Raw genomic sequence first — 19,760 nt, forward strand, 5'->3', positions numbered from 1 at the left:
GCATTTAGGCACGTAGACATGGTCAAGATGATCTGCTGAAGTTAAAACCGAACATCAGAATGGTGATTTAAGTGAATTTGAACCTGGCATCATTGTTGGTGCCAGACGGACTGGTCTGAGTATTTCAGAAACTGCTGATCTACGGGGATTTTCACGCACAACCATCTCTAGGGTTTATAGAGAATGGTACGAAAAAGAGGAAATATCGAGTGAGTGGCAGTTCTCTGGGCGAATATGCCTTTCTGATGCCAGAGGTCAGAGGAGAATGGTCAGACTTGTTTGAGCTGATAGACAGGCAACAGTTACTCAAATAACCACTCGTTACAACCGAGGTATGCTGAAGAGCATCTCTGAACTCACAAGACGACAAACCTTGAAGCAGATGGGCTACAGCAGCAGAAGACCACACCAGGTGCCACCCCTTTCAGCTAAGAACAGGAAACTGATGCCACAATACGCACAGGCTCACCAAAATTGGGCTAAAGAAGATTGGGAAAACGTTGCCTGGTCTGATGAGTCTCGATTTCTGCTGTGACATTCAGATGGTAGGGTCAGAATTTGGCTTAAACAACATGAAAGCATAGATCCATCCTGCCTTGTATCAACGGTTCAGGCTGGTGGTGGTGGTGTAATGGTGTGGGGGATATTTTCTAAGCAAACTTGGCCCTTAATACCAATTGAGCATTGTTTAAATGCCACAGCCTACCTTGTTGCTGACTATGTCCATCCCTTTATGATCACAGTGTACCCATCTTCTGATGGCTACTTCCAGTAGGATAATGCACCATTCACAAAGCTAAAATCATCCCAAACTGGTCTCTTGAACATGACAATGAGTTCACTGTACTCAAATAGCCTCCACAGTCACCAGATCTCAATCCAATAGAGCACCTTTGGGATATGGTGGAACGGGAGTTTTGCATCATGGATGTGCAGCCGGAAAATCTGTAGCAACTGCGTGATCCTATCACGTCAAGAAGGACCAAAAGGAATGTGTCAAGCCACAGTGTTGTGCATGAACTCATATTTTTGTGAACGCTGAACTGAGCGAATCAGTTTACAAATGATGAATGTGAACGTGAGTTCCTTTCACTCTTCACATTTTATGACAGTTTTACGGCATGCTACATAACATCTCCATAGACACAGCCCAGCTTGGCTGGTGCTACCAGTACAGACATGGTTGTATTATAAGACCTTATAATATATCCATGCATATGCGCCAGGCGAACAATTTCTATAAAACTGAATGGGCTTCATTTTGACCCAGAATTCTAGAGCTGTAACAGTTCACACTTACTAGTTAAAGAATGTTACAGTTCAAACAGCCTGGGAGTGTAACTTAACATTCTGCAATTGTAACTTTGAAAGCCACATTTCACATAACATTCTAGAACTATACCTGATTCTAGAACAGAATCTTTGACATTCCAGAATGTTGGAATATGAAATTGTGAGACCTAAAGAAATCAGGACCGGGGTTTTTACTGGTGTATTTCAGTCATAGAATAAACGTGAAAATGTCTTGAGCTTGTGTTAACCACAGACCTTATTCCAGCCATTTAACCAAAAACCCATTCAGAAAATGCATAGACTTTGGGAAAAGGGAACGGGAAGTGGTAAAATGTGAACTAATATCTGGGGTTTAGGACTCTTTACTTCGGCACTCAATAAGTACATGTTTAGGTAATATGGGTGAAGATACTGTAACTTGGTTAGGTAAATAACTAAAATAAGATGCCGCTTGGTAACACACTGACCATTGTTTGAATCGGGAAATAGGTAGGGGTAAGTGAAATAAGGAATAAGGGATATAGGTAGTGATAAATGAATTGAACAAACTGTTAGAAAGATTGCATTAAGTCATCAGGACCAATCAAATATGGCTACAAATCAACCAATCAAAATACGGCTACAAATCAACCAATCAGAATACAGCTACAAACCAATCAACTAATCACAGTACAACTACAAATCAACCAACCAATCAGAATACAGCTGCGAATTGACGAAACAGAATATGGCTATTAATCAACCAATCAGAATACAGCTGCAAAACAATCAATTGGAATATGGCTACAAATCAAGCAATTGAAATACAGCTATAAATCAACCAATCAGAAAACTAATATAAATCAACCAATTAGAAAAAGGCAGCAAATCAACCAATCAGAATGAAGCCACAAATCAACCAATTAGAATACAGTTGAAATTGAACTAACCAATCAGAATACAATTACAAATCAACATACCAATCAGAATACACCTGCAAATTTTCAAATCAGAATACAGCTACAAATCAACCAATAACTACAAATTAATTAACTGGAATACAGCTATAAATCAATCAATCAGAATATGAATATAAATCAACCAATCAGAATACAGCTAAAAATCAACCAACCAATCACAATTATGTTTTAGAGTGAGCTGATGTGTGTTCACTCACCCCACAGAGCCATGAATATAGAGAAGAAAACAGTGGCAGGGTTGTCAAACAGGTGACTGGCCCGAGCCGTTCCACAGGCTGTACTAAGTTTCCAGTAGCTGCACACTCTGTCACAAAGAGGACACATGGTGATGTTGTTCTTTGGGTGGCAGATCTCCATGCTGGAAAACAGACAGACACACACACACACACACACACACACACACATACACACACACACACACACACACACACAATAATATATTACATACTGTATATGGATTGGATTCTGCTCAACTTTTGCTCAAATGTTCCTTAAGTGTAAGAATAAATTAATTCATTTTGAAACAAAATAGAAAAAAATGAATGATTGCCACACAAGTTAGGTTTCTCTTCAGTAGCAAAAGCTCACCATGTACAGCATGTACCATCAAGGCTGGGTCCATATTGTAGTGGCCCTGGGTTCGAGTCCAGCCCAGGCCCTTTGCTGCATGTTATACCCTCTTTCTACCCTGACTTACCTTTCTCTCTCTCACTGCGTCATAATAAAGGCAAAGATATAACTCAGAGAGAACATAAGAAAATGACCTCAGGGTTTTATTATATTGGTAATAACAACTCTTAAATTGGTGTCGCCCAGATCTGAAAATATTGTATGATTTACATTAGCTGTTATTCCTCCTGAAATGTTCATTTTGAACTTCCTGACACTGTGTGCACACAATGGAACTATTCTATAACAGACACACAGGAGGTCTGTTTTTTGTTACTGTGTGGTTGTGTGTCATGGTGACACTCTCACGTTAACACTTGTACTAAGTGTGTGTGGCATGTATCTGCGCTGGCTGCAAATATGTGCCGCCAGCATGTGTCATAATATCCTGTGGATGATGAGAAGCAGGAAGAAGTGGAAGCCCCAGTTTCTCAACTCATTCATCAAACCTTTTCCTTTGTCTCCCCCTCTGTCTAATTGTTCTTCTTGTTCTTTATCCACATTGATATTATTCAACTCTCATTTAATCACTTTGTCCATTATTGAGTCCTAATATTTAACTACTTAAAAGAGTAGTCTGACCTTTAGGGAATTATACTATTAGATGTTTTTACTTACAATAATTTGTGTTTTGCATATTTACAAAACGCTCCAACATCTGACTAAATAATAGTTTTTATTTCAAATTGTTTAAAAATGAATGCCACTTGTAGAGAAACAATATACTGGCTTTATACAGATGTTTGTCATTCATTTCTTTTTCAAACTTAGTTACCTTGACAGATTTAATTGCATATTTCTCCTAACAGATTTGTCATGTGTGTTTATGGGCACAGCTGTAATGTTATAATCCTACACTCCAGCAGAGATAGACAGAGAAAAGTCAGGCATCAGCGGAACGATAAAATGGTTTTTAGAATACAGTTAATGGCTACCGTGTAGTGTGGCAGTGCTACCTTAATGTAGGTCAGATCATTTTTACTCTGGACAGTTTACGGCAAAGATGATTGCACGGACTGCTGAGATTTCAGCTAACAGCAAGCATTCTAACGCTTACTCATTTATGGCTCTGGATATGATAGGTAGCATGATGCTTACTTCCAGTCATCTGTTCAACAGTTTTGAAACTAAAACAACCTCCAATGTGATGCTGTGCTGAATGAAGCTTTGTCTCCACTGGGATATTCTTTTCTTTTTTAGTATCAACTTTTCTCTGTGTATATATGAACATAATATTTATAGTTTTGTCTAATTTGAAACAAAGTACAGCTTGTTACATCTTATTAGTGTACTGTAAAATAAAGTGCGGACATATTCATATCCCCACACATGGAAGTTGGACATTTCGAAAATGGTTTGGGAAAGAGAAGGGAAGCTTCTGTAGGTGCTTCTCTGTCCTGCCAGAATGTTGTGGAGAGGAGGGTTGGTATTGTCTAAGATGGCCTCTATCTTAAATTGCATGCGTCTCTTCACAACAGTCCTGAGTAAGTCCACACTCCTGCCAAGCACAAACCCAGCCTTTTTAATCAGCTTGTCCAGTCTCTTTGTGTTCATGTTGGACATGCTGCAGAAGGGTGGGCCTAGACCTCCGAAAGTCGATGACCAACTCCTTGGTCTTAGGTGTTCAGAAAGAGGCAGTTCTTGTCACTCCATTCACTGAACAATAATATATGGAAAGCTTTACACATTACAGAGCTCATCTTTACTTCAGGGACAGAGCGCTAATAAAGCTTCCAGTGAGATTTCAAATCATTTCATGTTAGATTTCTCTGCAGAACCTCAGATCTCTGGGATTGGTGATGCTTTAATAACCAATGAGACTGATGTTCCTGCACATCAAGGCACGGAATGTTCAATATGCTGTGGCAATTTAATGTGCTGATAATCAAGTTGTCAAATCAAAATAGCTGACAGATCTTGCTGAACTTTGTGTTTGTAAGTGTGCGTGTGTTTACCTTGGTATATTGTCATCGACTGTTGCACATCCATACAGAAAGACAATAACTCCCACTAGAGAGGCAGGAATCAGCATCTGGGTATACAGGCCCAACCAGGCGAAGTACAGACCAATCTTCTCACCAAAATACTTCCTGAACAACACACAAAAATGTAATTTGTATTGATTTTTCAGACAAAACTATCATCTTGGGATCAGGACTTTTGAATTGCACTGATTTGCTTGTCCAGGTTTGTCGAATTCCAAAGGTAAAATGTATAAAATTCAGACATAAATAGCCCTGTGTTAAAACAGTTCAGGGGCTGTGGTTATGTTGCTTAAGGTACTGGTTAGACAATTAGTCCAGGTGCAGTAAAAAACTTGTTTCAAGGCACTGCACCAAGTTTGTAATACTCACAGAGAGGACTTTACAAGTCTCAGGGTATCTGCACACACTCGGCTGTTTCAGAGCTAAATATGACATGACTTTAAAATCACTAATGACAATACAGTGTAGTCCACTCTGAAGCACTGCAGTAGGCTGTGCATGGATTTTTTCGATAATGTTGCTCCACATGCTGCTACCAACTGGCTACACAAGTGTAATACAACTCCGAAAATGACTTATTTCCCTTTGCCTAATTGCTAGGACTTAATGGCACTGTTCCTGTGGACCCCAGGAAGAGTAGTAAAAGACTCAAGTGTTCTTCACTTCATGAACAAAAATTTAATTGTTCATGGTGCACACTGTTACCTTTAGAGAAAATGGCGAGATCAGAATGGGAGCCTGTGCAGATCCAGCACAACCTTATGGTAAATAACCAAAGAATTTTTCAAAACCAGAAAAGGTGTGAGAAAGCTGCTAAAACAAGAAGGGATACAAGGTATGTATAACATTTTTAAAAAGTCTAGTTGAATTGTTTTTGCTGCCTTTTTTTTTGTATTGATGGATGATTTTTTCTAACTTTTCATAGGTCTGAGAGAGGTGTGTTACAGCAGTTAGTACCAGTGCAGGAATCGGCTACTGTATCCCCTGGCAAGGCGGCGGTCGAGACAGCTCAAGCTGTTGAAGCGCTTCAAAGGGAGCTGGACAGGGCAACTTGGGCGCATGTGGAGTTGGAGACACAGTCTGCAGACCATTTCAATGAGTTTGAACAACAACAACTAGATAACGTTCGATCATTTTTTCAAAATGATGGCTGGTTGAATAATAGAGCCAGTACACCGGTGACACATTACAGCTCGGGGATACACTGAATTTGCTTGATGAGACTGTACAGTCACAGGCAAACAGTGATATTCTCCATATGGTGCCCACGTGTCTTAGGCAGGGAGTAGAGTTCAAAAACTCAGAAGAGTTGCTTGATTTAAGCACTATTTATGGCCTATGTTTAGAGCTAAGTAAGAGAGAGAGGGCAGATACAGGTCAGGGACATGCCTGCTTTTATAATTCCCGAATCGCAGCAACGTATTGATTTGAGAGAGATTGATCTCGCTGATCCGGAGGAGATACCAGATAAAGGCTGTCTGATGTTATTGATCGTGCGTTAGAGGGTTGACCAGCCAATAGTGTTTTAAATGTTGTTACGTGTCAGGCAAGGGCAGGCTGTTTGTTTTAGTTTTTTCTCTCTCTCTCTGTCTCTGTCTCTCTCTCTCTGTCTCTCTCTCACTTGGTTTCCCATCAGATGCTGATTGGTGATTGGGCTCTCCCTGAGCAGACTAGTGGAGGATGTCTTATTGAGCCCATGGCTGTCCCAGTGGCCAATCATCTGCCTCGAATCCTCCAATAAAAAGGGAGCCTGAAGAAGGAGATCGCTCTCTTTTCATTCTTCCTGATAGTAGAGAGCCTGCCAGTTGTGTTATGGATATGGGATGTACTGAAGGTATGTGGAGGGAGGAAGGAGGTAGGTAAGTTGGGGTACCCTGTAAATCTCAACACGCAGTTTTCCTTTGTCTACAAACATTAGGTTAGTGGTGGGTGCCACCCGCTGTATTGTTTTGGAGGCTCCTGTTTTAGATTAGGTAGACAGGTTTTCTTTTGTGTTTTTTTGTTCAGTAGAGGAAGATAGCTGAGGCCTCATTTTGTTTTATTCTGTTCATTTATTTGGCACACCACCTTTGTCACTTCCTCTCCCACATGTGACTTCCTTGTTGAGACCTTCAGGTTGCAAATAAACTACCTTCCAGAACTCCTTGACTCATTTTCACTTCTTGATGTGTCATGTTACGGTTCCTGCCACCCCTAGCACCAACTAAGGGACGTAACAATGTAGTATTGAGAGGTCCATCCCTGGCCAGCGACATACAGACTATTTTAAATTCGGACAATTAATATAATGCAGACTTGTTTATGGAAGAAATTTCACAAGTCTTACAAAGCAATGACACCTCGTTGACTGACGACGAATTGGAATTTATTGTTATGGTGGCACAGAATAGAAGCAGCGGTGCATGTCTGAAATTGGGGTAAGATGAGATTTTAGCAAAGAAAGTGCACTTTCTGTACAACCCTAACAATAGTGGTAACAACAATATGTGTTTCTCTCTCTGCCTAGTGCATTTTGCCGATGCTGCCATGCCCCACTCTGGGGATTGGAATATGCTAAACAACTGCACAGGGCTGTGGGATTTGATCACATGCACAAAGTATCTCTCTTTAATGTCGGCAAATTTGAGAAACACCTCGGTGTGAAAATTATAGTATTCCACCAAACTTGCTGCGCATAAACGGCTGCAGTGTTTTCAAACAACCGAAATCCCCAACACACAGACAATTTGGCTATATCTACATGACGACCACTATTATTTGATTGAAAATCGGACAGGTTTTTTTCTGGGGCTTGGTATGTCTGTCAGTATTGTTACAAAACATATGAAAGTCCGCTCTACCACATTTGTAAGCATAGGTGCAATGTGAGCTTTACAGAGTGTCATAACCACCAGGGCAAAAGCATAAAATGTCCCGACTGTAAGTGCATTTGCAAATCACATCACTGTTTTACCCAACATAAATGAAAACAGACCAAACATAATGTAATACCCTGTGACACACTGAGGTACTGGTACTTTTGTGTGTGCAATGGACATGGAGGGAAACAAGTTTTGTTTCAACACATTAAAATGTGTGAGTGCCTTCATAAAACACTACAAGCGCCCGAAATACAGCGGATATACATTCATTGCACATAACGCGTCTGGTTTTGATAATTACATACTGTTGGAATACTTTGTCAAACATGGAATCGCACCCATGGTGATGATGAGGTAGCAGGGTCATTCTCATGTATGACAAAGCATTGCGACAGTGGTGGATTGATTTGTTTAGCTTCCTACCCATGCACCTGTCAAAAACACTGGCAGCCTTAGGTTTCGAGGATCTGGAGAAAGGCTAGTTACCCCAAATATTTAACACCAGCCCCAATGAATATTACGTAGGGCCCTACCCAAATCCTTCCTACTATGGGTATAGCAGTATGAGTGAGTGCCAGAAAGAGAAATTTATGAAGTGGTATGACACACCTTTGATTTCCAAGTGGAAATTCGACGCTACTGTATCAATGATGTGGAGGTGTTGCGCAAAGCATGTACAATTTACGGAGAAGCATTTCTCAAATGGACACAGATTGACCCATTCGCTTTCACCACTTTGGCATCTAACTTTATGGGTGTATTCAAAATCCTGTTTCTCCCCAAAGACACGCTGGCGCTCACGTATGAAGGTGCGTACATAGAGCAGAATAAGGTGTATTCAGATGTGTCTATGCAGTGGCTTGAATATCTGGCTCATACAGAAAACATGAGATAAAAAACACACTCAGTGGTGGTGAACAGCAATTTGGGCCATAATTTGTGGACGGGTACGATGCCTCTGCAAATAGGTGTTATGAATTTGCTGGCTGCTTCCTTCACGGATGCGTCAAATGCCATGTGCAGTGTCATTTACAGTCCACCAAGGTCCCTTATGGCGAGCTATACAGTATGTTCAAAGAGAAAATAGCTGCTTGGAAAGAGGTCTACAGGTTGTTGTGATGTGGGAATATGAATGACGGGCATTAACAAAGTCAGACCTATCAGTCCAAACATTTCAAACCAGCTACAAAAATACAGAAAGGCTCAACCCCAGAAACCGCTGTTTTGCGGTCGTAAAAAACGCGATGAAGTTACACCATGAGGTCACAAATGATGAAAAGATTAATTATTTTGACTTCACCAGTTTGTACCCGACTGTTAAGTTGAAAAAAGGTTACCCTGTTGGCCACCCCAGATTATCCGTCGCAATTTCAAACCCATTAGTAATTATTTTGGGCTTGTAAAGTGCACTGTGCTCCCACCAAGAGGTCTGTACCACCCTGTTCTGCCCTATAAGTGTAGCAACAAGCTCATGTTCCCATTGTGCTGCAGGTGTGCCGATGATCCGAACCAGACCGGTGAATGCAGGTACTGGAATGTTGAGAGAAAGCTGTCTGGCACATGGGTGTCATTTGAGCTTGAAAAAGCGCTTCAAAAGTGGTATCAGATTGTGCACATTGATGAAGTGTGGCATTTTCCCAACAAGACAAATACTTTGTTTAAAGTCTATGGCTATACTAATTGTGTGAAAACACCTGAAGAGCATTAAAAATACATAGAGTATTTGGAAAAGGAGGGCATCGGGTTAGATCCTTATAAAATCCGCCTTAACAAGGCTGTCAGGGGCTGCAACAAACTGCTCCTAAACTCACTGTGGGGTCGGTTTAGCATGCAAAACAACATGCCATCATGTAAGTTGATTACAGAACCAGTAAGATTTACACAACTAATGTTCAGCGACCATTATGATATGCGGCAGTTCTGTTTCATCTCGGATGATGTGGCTATGGTGCAGTGGTGTATTGCGGTAGGGGGTCCAGGATAAGAAATGTAAATGTCTTTATAGGAGCCATGACAATGGCCTATGCCAGGCTCATGCTATATGACATATTGGACAAGCTGCAGCAACAGGTTTTGTATTGTGACACAGACTCTGTAGTTTTTTCCTCACGGCCAGGCAAGTGGGTCTCACCCCTGTGTCCATACCTGGGAGATTTGTCAGACGAGCTCAACGATGGTGGTGGCGGCCCTGAAGAAGATTACATCATAGAGTTTGGGTCAGGGTCCAAAGTGCTATGCCTATCACACACTGCATGGCAAGACACAAGTAAAATGCAAAGGCGTAACACTGAATGCCAAAATTGGATTGCCTGAATCTCTGTGTGATGATGTACTGCTACCCCCAGACAAAAACAATCTGTTTATAATAGACAATTTAATGAATTACGCTAGTAATAATATAGAAGTACAAAACGTCTTTACCAAATATGTACATCATAGAAATCTCAGCTGTAAATAATTAGTTCAAAATTTATTTATTCAAGGTAAGGCTAGTGGAACTATTAGTTTAAATACCAACTACCTTGTTTTGTTTAAAAACCCTAGGGATAAATATACAATACAAAATATTTTTTAGAGGCCAGCCACAGGGGCTGCCTATAGGTATCTCCTTATAGATTATAAAGCCAAGACACCAGATTATTTAAGACTCAGAACGTCTTTGCTTTCAGATCAACCGGTTGTCTACATCCCTAAAAAGCAGAAGGGGTAATATTGTATGAGTTATATAAATCACAGCCGAGTGTCTTCGTCTTCGTCGTCATTTCGAGACCCATGGGATGGACTATGTTTTTAAAAACATTGGCCGGTTTGAATATACCACTATCTGCTATCCCAAATACTCAAGTACGCCGTGTTATTTCTGAATTTAAAGGGGGTGATGACTAGGCTAATGAAGCGAGTTTTATGACCCATGACAGCTCAGACACTTTATTATGTACAGAATATATCATCCTTTGAAAATGTTTTTTAAAAACATTGTATATTGTATAATGTGTTCTTGTTTTTTTTAATGTAGCAAGACAGAATGAATGAATGAATGTATTTTTTATGCTACATAAATGTACTAATGACAGAACTGTGTCTGTTTCATTTTTATATGTGCTTTTAAACTATGTGAAACATGAATAAAGAAGAAAGGTCTTGATAAATGATCATGTTCTCATTTGTTTTATTTGAAAATTATCATTGTTACAAGTAGTTTAACTTTATTTTCCATATTGTACAGATGTAAAATGATTTCTGTGGCATACACCGGGTAATCTTTTGTTGACAAATCGACAAATTGCATCATTGCAGTCAGGTGGGTTGCCAAAACTGTCAAAAAAATATCCTTGTTTGTGTTTTGTAATATAAATAGCCAACCAATGCTCACCAAGCATGTTAGACGGATGTGCATGTGTATTTTGGTAACTGATCGCATGCATACACTCCCAAGAAATTTACCATTAATAATTATTTTTACAATAATACTAGTTAATTATATTATATTAGTTTTTAATTGTAGTCCAGTAGTACCTGTCTCCTATTTGATATCTCAATAAATGAATCAAAAACAAAATAAAATATCAGATTAACTGTGCAAGGCAATGGTGTTCTGAAGCGGACTTCCAGCCTCACATCGCCTGTCCAGCAACACATTCCCTGAACATCATTCATCGGGCGCCAGGTTGAAACAGAATAAGGTGTAGCCCGCACCAAAATCTTGACTTATGGCCAACGATCTGTCTTTTAGACGACGTCTGGTGGTCAGGATCAGCTTGTAATACTCTCTTGTCTACTGTCCTCTGAAAAAGCAGTTAAAACGGATTTGCTGGGTTAGACTTTCCATCTGCGTACAGACATATAAAATCAACAAATCCGACTATAACGAATTTAGGGATCTGTCTGATGTAAAGATTTTCTTGGTTGCAAACCCTTGTTCCTGTGGGTATGGAGAAAGTTTTCAAAGACACTCTGTCTATAGCATATTTAGCATTAGCATGTTGTAGAGCCCTGCTGTGCTCCAGCCTGTCAGTAGGTGCAACAGAAACCTTCTGGCTGATATAATCTCAACGCTGTATTGTGTATTTGCAGCAGTCATTAGAGAGAATTCATCTTTTGATCGTATAATTTTCAGAAAAATGTCAACACCATTAAGCAATAGTTTTTCTTGATATAACAACTCAGCGTGTATTGGCGCACTTAATTATACGGTTCTGCTGTTTCCAGTGTAACAAAACAAGCCCCTGGTTGTGTCCATTTATGGATGTAGCATTCATGCTGGTATCTTTATAAAATAGAACTACATGTCTAGTGTGTGTTTTCCATAGTTGATCAAACATTCAATTATCCCGCAATATGGATATGTACTGTATGGATATGGATATGTAAGCCTGCCCCATATCAACCTGTGAGAACAGCGTGCATCCGGGATATTTTATAAAGCCTACATCTGCAACATTAGGCAGGTTTGGCCCGTCATCATTTGTGATTCTCACGCGCGTAAACAGATAGGTGTTATTCAAATCGAGATAATCACTAGCCGATGTGTAAAACTCCAGAGGACCTTTTCAACAGGGATTTCAACAAATGTGGATTTTTCAATAGAAGTCTAAATAGATCCAGCTCAGTTTCACACATTCTTCTGACTGATTATGAATGTGAGCCATGGTTATTTTGTGAAAAAAACAACAACTTCGGTTGATGGCTGACTTCTTTTTGACACCTTTGCTTGTTTTGGCAGCTGTTTTACGTCATTTAGACAAGGGGAGGCTGCATTCCCGTCAACGCGGGGGTCTTTTTAATGGTCTTCAGGTGTATACCACCAATCGATACCGTATTTCTCGCAATGTAGACACCACATCCACCACAATGTTTGTGGCGGCTGTTTTCAAATAAGGTTTAGCCAAGCTGAACCCTCTTTATAACAAGGGTACGGTCATACCAAATAGATATAGAAATATACCTCCTAACCCTTTACCATATTGTGTACTTGTTCCAATAAATCCCCTTAATTCTCCCACCTGATTCATATAATATGACACATATCTGGAGTCATCACGGTTGTATGGCGTGTGCGCCATTTTTCATCCACCACTTGGAAATAATGCTTCACTGGTCTGAAATGTAATTTGATGATTACTATGAGAAGGGTATATACTGGTTTTGGTCATTTTTCAATGAGATCTCAATATCATCAATGGTTGATTTAGAGAGTGATGTGTAGTGTGGCTTGTCATAAGTCAGAGTTGGCATATGCCGAGGAGCGGCACAGAGTTGATAATCCACAAAGTTGCTATGAACAAATATAGTATAACTTCCACCGTGAATGTCGGCGGGGTAAGGAGCGGTAGACCTTCCTAAAATGAGAAGTTGACTGTATCACAAACGGGCGCCCCGGATCGAATCCCAGTATTTCTGTCAGCCGTCCTTTAAACGTTATAGAGGTTCCTTCTGACCCCGAAAAATAAATAAGATTTGTAATATTGTTGTATTGCAAACTTATGTGGGATGTTGCCTGGTGTGTGAGGCATTTAGAATTAAATTCTTTAACCATTCTAGGTATAGAATCATAAAAACTGATAGAGAAACAGTCAATGTCTGCTGTGTTTTAGAAGTATATACTATCACATCGGCATCTTCTGCTGTAAAATTTGGCCAGACCCTGGGATATTTGAGCTCGATAAATCCCACCTCATATGGCTTGTGTGCCTTTCAATGCTTCACCAGCAATCCGTTAGTCTATACAAAGGGGGATGTCTGGCTATGTGCTCTTTCACTGTGAAAAAGTCATCCGTTTGTTCGTAACATTTCCTAAACACACCTGAGTTTTGATATTCTCACAGTATCCTAGACACTGTATTTAAAGGATATAGCTCTCTGCAGTTTCAATTTGTACAAGTTGTTAAAGACATCCTTCCCATTGTCTTTATTCACGGCGATTGGCGGTATCTTTATTGATCTATGGTATGACTTGTTGTAGGCGTCAACGAGGTCATTGGCAACATTAACGTATCTGCGTGAATTAACAGATGTTAAATACCTCCACATTCGAGTCTTGAAGGTTCTGTTGAAGCGTTCCACTACACTGGCTTTTGTCTCGTTTGATGTTGAAAAATGCATGATTTTATGCTGATCCATTAGTTGTTGAAATTGTTGACCCATGCATACTTAGAAAATACATCAATACATGGCGTGGAGGGTATACACATCTTGCCCCAATAAATAATGTTTAATATCACGCAGCTTCGGTGTCACTCCTGTACAATCTCTGACCGCATTGCGCAGCTTATGCACACCTCCAAGACCCCTCGGGTGAGAGGGATCGTAATAGATCTTTTGCAACGTGTTTTCCATGATTGATTTGAAACACAAATGACTGTGTCATGTTTGTAACAATACATTTTATTTATTATTATTATTTTTCTACCTGTGCTAATCAGTGTAAAACATTGTCACACAAAAGAAAAAAAATGAGTAAAATATACAATGTTTGTTACAAAACCTTTTACTTATTTTTACTACGTATGCTAATCACAGAATAAAAAACAATCTAAAATGATTAAACAGAAAAAAAACAATGTGTGGCGCATTGCTTTCAGTCCTCCTCTAACCCTCTCCAATAGTCACCAACCATTCGAATTTGCGCTACTTTCATAAAGTCATCGCAGATCATGTTATCATACATTTCTTTTATTTTGTCAGAGGTGCTCTCTGCAGCATCTCCCACTCAGTCCTCAGAGCCTTTGATGCCATTTGCTCAGTCCAGAGTCTTTGCATAAAGGCTATCAAAGTGGCGCTCATAGAAACACCCAGTGATCTCCATCAGACACTGGTGGTGTTTCTGGCTGGGCAGACTGATCTGGCAGCCATAGCAGTTCTCTTCCCAAAACGTGTACACAATACTGTTAGGTAAGTGGAAAATGCTGATTTTGGCATCCAAGAACTTCTTAGACTGTGCTTCAGTCATGTTATTGTCGAGAGCAGAGCTGACCCCCACTGTATCGTGTGAATCGGCAGGGGGTGGTGATGGAGACACTGGAGATATCGGGGTGTCCTGATCATCAGAGATGGAGGAGGAGATGGGGATGATCGAGGTGATGGGGGAGGTGTCCAGGAGGGCTGAGAAGGAGAAGTTGGAGGAGATGGTGTTGATGATGATACTGAAGGCGGTGACCAGGATGGTTGTGATAGAGGAACCCTACTGCACAGGGTGTTGTCTGATATTCAGCAGAATAAATGTACCCATTTACCCCCTTGAACTCTATCTTAAAACCATCCGAAGGCTCTACACGTCTCTTTTTGCGTTGAGGTGCATCCGGTTTGGCTTAAGCACACATAGTGTGATAGTGATGTCCTGTTTTCCGTTGTTAGGCATGTTTTTGCTAAAAAAGCGTCCTCTTCTTCTGCTGGTCTGAAAAAAAAAAGCTGTTAAAATGATTACAGTTGAACAGTCACAATCACAATCAAAACCGACCAACTAGGAGGTGCATGAGCAATTGACGTAAACAAATAAAACATTAAACCGATAAAAAAAAATCTCCCTAAATCTGAAAAAATACACCTTCACACATACAAACGTCAGCTAACCCTTTATTTTTCCTCCTACACCAAATCCTATGCAGAATACAAAATAGAGGAAAAAACAACACAAAATAGCTAAAGTATTTCATTTAATCTATAATCAAACAATTAACAGGAAAAAGTATACATACCTTATGTGCACAGGACGATGGCAGTTATCGGGGGTGCGGCTTATTGGACTGTGGGCGGGGTTATGGGAGGAGTCACCAGCACATCTCGTTCAAGCGCTCTCTTCCAATTAGTGTAACCACGTTTTGTGAATATATCCTCTTGTTCGGAATTGGAAACACCAAATTTGTGACAGGCAAAGCAAAAGCAGGCATCACGAGAGACAGAATATTATAGTCATGGCAGAGACAGGTACAAGCCAGCACTAAAGCTTCTCACAGTTTGTCCATTTGGGATAACTACTTAAAATTGGCTGGGATGGACTATCCATATTCAAGTCAGGAGCGGAAATGGCAGAGCTGGAGGATGGTGTGTCTGGATTTTGTGGAGGACGGAAGTTTGCTGACCCCGACACCAAGTCAGTAACACTTTGCTCGGTGCTGTTAAATGTGCTGAGCTTGACAGTGGAGGCAGCATGCACTGGGGTTGAGGTGGGTGCCTGTTTTTTAACCCTCCGGTCGTGTTCACCTCCCGCCCCTTACTTTAGTGTTCCCGGTCAAAATTGACCGGTCTGTTTTAACTGTTCTTAAATTAGCAAAAAACCATTTTTCACCACCAAATTTTTATTCAACATTCTTTAGCTGTGAACAATGGCTCAAAGTAGTGTTTAACATGAATTTATAGAATTAGACATAAAATAACTGCAGTGAAAATACAAATAGGCACTGAAAATGTATTACAAAATGTACATGTAATGTAAAAAATAAATGGAAAACCAAAGATCCCTCTGCATCCCACAGACTTTTTGTAGCCTCATTGTTTGAGTGATATACTCCTGCTAAAATCAACAGACCTATGTAGGATTGGAGGTCTATCAGGTCGAAATTTCTCTCCAGGTTGGAAGCTGGACTTGATGTCATCCACACGAGATGTAGCATACCGTGTTGGCCCTGACGTCATCTTTAGATTAGATTAGATTAGATTAACTTTATCTATCCCACAATTGGTAAATTCATTTACCACAGCAGAAAATAAACATCTATAGAATAAACATCGGAAATATGGAAATATACAACAAAAATATACCAAATATACAGTAATAATACAATATACCTAATACACACGATATGTACCTGAAAAAGTGCAAGTTTGCACATAGTCAGGAAGTTGTGGAGTCTGACAGCTGCTGGAATGAAGGACGTTGTGATCTGAGCCTCCCAGAGTGATGTTGATGTTTTCCACTCTCGCTCTACTTCCTCTGTCCTGGGTGGATGAAGACCAGAGCAAGTGTCCACTCTTGGACTGGAATGTCTCCTCAGGTGCCTGTTCTTCAGGTGCCTCTCCCTCTCCATCTGTTGACTGGTCAGTCTCCTCAAAGTCTGGATCAAAATCTGTGTTGCCTTCCACTTCCGAGACATCCTCCTCTGTCTCTGGTTCAATTTCAGTCCTCAGTCCATCATGTCCAAAAACCTGGACCAGAACCTCTTCGACAGAGAACCGCTTGGTCAGTTGCCTACTCATTGTGCTCAGAGTAAAAGGAGTGCAAGGCAAACATCAAGCTATATATATATGGGGTCCGTGTGAGGATGATACATTGATTAGTCTGGAAGGTGCGGTTCACGTGAGGGATAGGCACAAAAGTGCGGGAAATAGATGGGTTCACATAACAGACACCTGTCTAGTCTGTGTGAAGATATGATACGTTGTTTCATCAGGAAGTTGGTTCACGTGGGACGATTGGCACATAAGCGCGGGAAAGAGATGTGTACCCGCAAAAGACATTGTTCAGTCTGAAATGTGTGAGTGAGTGAGTGAGTGAGTGAGTGAGTGAGTGAGTGAGTGAGTGAGTGAGTGAGTGAATGAGTGAGTGAGTGAGTGAGTGAGTTGGGGTGGTCTGTATGAGGATGTTTTCTGTCTGATGGATGAATATAGTCTGGATACCCATTCATTTCCTATGGCGGTCACTTTTGACCGGGAACACCACAGGTGTAACAAGGTTGATTAAAACACTCAAAATTCAATGAAAGAGGTGATCATCACTTTTATATGTTAAAGTGCATAGTGTGGAGGATATCATAAGGCCTTGAGGCAATCAGATGTAAAACACAATATTTATGAGTGTTTTAAGTTGTAAATCGGTCAGATTTGACCCGAACACGACAGGAAGGTTAATGAGCCACCTATCCATGCTGGACGATTTACCTAGCGAGCAAAATAAAACTAATCATGTTAGCCTTCTGTAAAAATATTTTATACCCAACAAGCCAATTCCTGTGACTAGCAACAAATCAGCTATAGCTAGCCTGGAGCTGGCTAGCTAGCTAGCTAATCACTAAACCAATAGCCACCAAGTGAGCTGGTAACTTAAAAGAAATATGCAGCTTGCAAAACGTGCAAACTCAACTGAAACTATACAAGACTACTAATACAACTTAAAAGAATCAAAGGTATTACCAGTTTAAATTGGATTGCAGCTAGCTACAAACAGGTCTTGCAGTTCACTTAACCGCGTCTGTACCGCATGTGTGAAGAAGCGTCATGGTTTGGCGATAATGTAAAGGAGGAGCCCTGACTAAGCACACCCACACCCACAAAATGGCCAATATGAAAGAGGTGCATTTTTTGATAATCAATGACAAAACTATGAACGCTCAAAAAAATATCAATGAGTGATCTTTTCAGAGTTTTCATTGGATGGGCAGATGATTCTTCTGGGTGGACAAGGCTTAGCTCTGGGTGGGCAATGCCCACGCACAGTTCGGTTCAGTTCACTTGTTAGCCAGGGAGTTGATATTTCTTGGTATATCTCCATCTCCTAGCCAGCTTAGCCCCTGCTCTGGTACACTTTAAAGCCAGAAGTTCTGCCTTCATGTACATTATTTTCTCCATCGTCATACGAAACGACGACATAGAATAAAAACCGCCAATCGACAAACGAATTCTAATATACACAAATATATTATACAAATATATTGGAGAAAAAAAACTACAATCAACGCGGACTTGCTGCCACGTTGCCAGTGCAACATTCAAACGTGAAGACTACAGACTTTGAAAAATATAGTCATATCAGCCAAACTGAGTGAGCAAAGTTATGAAGAACTGACTAAGGCACTCAAATCCTCCAAAGTATTGATCATGTGACTTGTTTCATGGATGATATCGATCACTTGTGTTCAAGAGAGGATCACCTGCACAAACTGGAGGAAGTTTTGTGTCGTCTGGAGAAGAACAATGTAAGGGCCAAGGTGTCAAAATTTAAATTCATGTCTGAAAGAGTTGAGTATTTGGGACACATTGTGGACAGAGAAGGACTCCATCCGACTGAGGAGAAGGTAGAAGCCAAAATAAATGTTACGAGTCCCACTAATGTTTTGGAAATCCTTCCTCGGACTGGTGAACTATTATGGCAGATTTATGAAAAAGCGCTCAACTCAGCTGCAACCCTTGCACGTACTGCTAAAAAAACAAACAATTTGGAAGTGGACATCTGAATGTGAGGAAGCATTCAAAGATTCAAAGAAACAACTACTATAGAGCACAGCAATAGTTCACTATGATACCAGTAAGCCAGTGGGGCTAGCCTGTCACGCATTACCTTATGGTGTCGGCAGTCATCTCAAACGTGATGGAGAACGGAGGAAAAGACCACAGCATTTGTGTCTCAATAAGATCTTACAGTAGACCTTTCTAAACCTTGAAAAGAAATGAATGTGGGGAAGGTGAATCCAGCAGTCAATATAGAGTTAATGAACATAGTCTTTTTCACCAAAACACTTTCCATTATAATTGTCTCATTTTTGATTTTATTTTCTTCCTCCTGTGTGCTGTGAGTCTGTGTGTGTATGTGTGGATGCTCTCAGCATGATGACGAAGGAATGTACGCTAAGTTTTTAAACATTCATAAGGGTGATTATTTGTGATGTGAATGTAACCAAACTGCTCGTCTGTTCTTAGTAATATCTAATTTGTTCAACAAAACTTTTATAAAGATTTGAGTTTTTGAGAATTAAGTTTTTTAACATATGATAGTTTAGTCTTCCTGCGAAGGTAAGAAAATAAACAGAACTCAGTAATTTCTTTTTCAACAGTTCTTTTTTTTATTTTGTTTTCATCAGGGATAACAAGCACCCTTGAGATGCACATGCAGCTCGTGTCATTTTATTATTGTCGATTTTTCTCGTTTTAGTTGTTTTTGAGAGTTTTCATTATTGTGTCTGTTCAGTCAGTGCAGTTGAATGTTTTTTGTTGTTGTGGGGGCTGATGGATGATCCATGGATGTTTTGATATACCAGTTGATGTGGTGTTTAGTTGTGAATTTC

The 19,760-nt window shown here is 40.3% G+C and overlaps 1 protein-coding gene across 5 annotated transcripts in view; it reads right to left on the reverse strand.

Annotated features, from left to right (window-relative positions):
* Positions 1-19,760, reverse strand: part of LOC130175898 (anoctamin-1-like) — a 144,199-nt gene that overhangs the window by 54,446 nt on the left and 69,993 nt on the right. For all 5 annotated transcript variants that reach the window (XM_056386535.1, XM_056386534.1, XM_056386539.1 and 2 more), the window contains 2 exons: positions 4,877-5,011; positions 2,450-2,610 (listed from right to left, as the gene is read on the reverse strand). In XM_056386535.1, the coding sequence (XP_056242510.1) occupies positions 2,450-2,610; positions 4,877-5,011 (296 nt within the window). The remainder of the gene's footprint in view (positions 1-2,449; positions 2,611-4,876; positions 5,012-19,760) is intronic.

The sequence above is a fragment of the Seriola aureovittata genome, chromosome 10 (assembly GCF_021018895.1).
Source record: "Seriola aureovittata isolate HTS-2021-v1 ecotype China chromosome 10, ASM2101889v1, whole genome shotgun sequence".
NCBI classification, from domain to species: Eukaryota; Metazoa; Chordata; class Actinopteri; order Carangiformes; family Carangidae; genus Seriola; species Seriola aureovittata.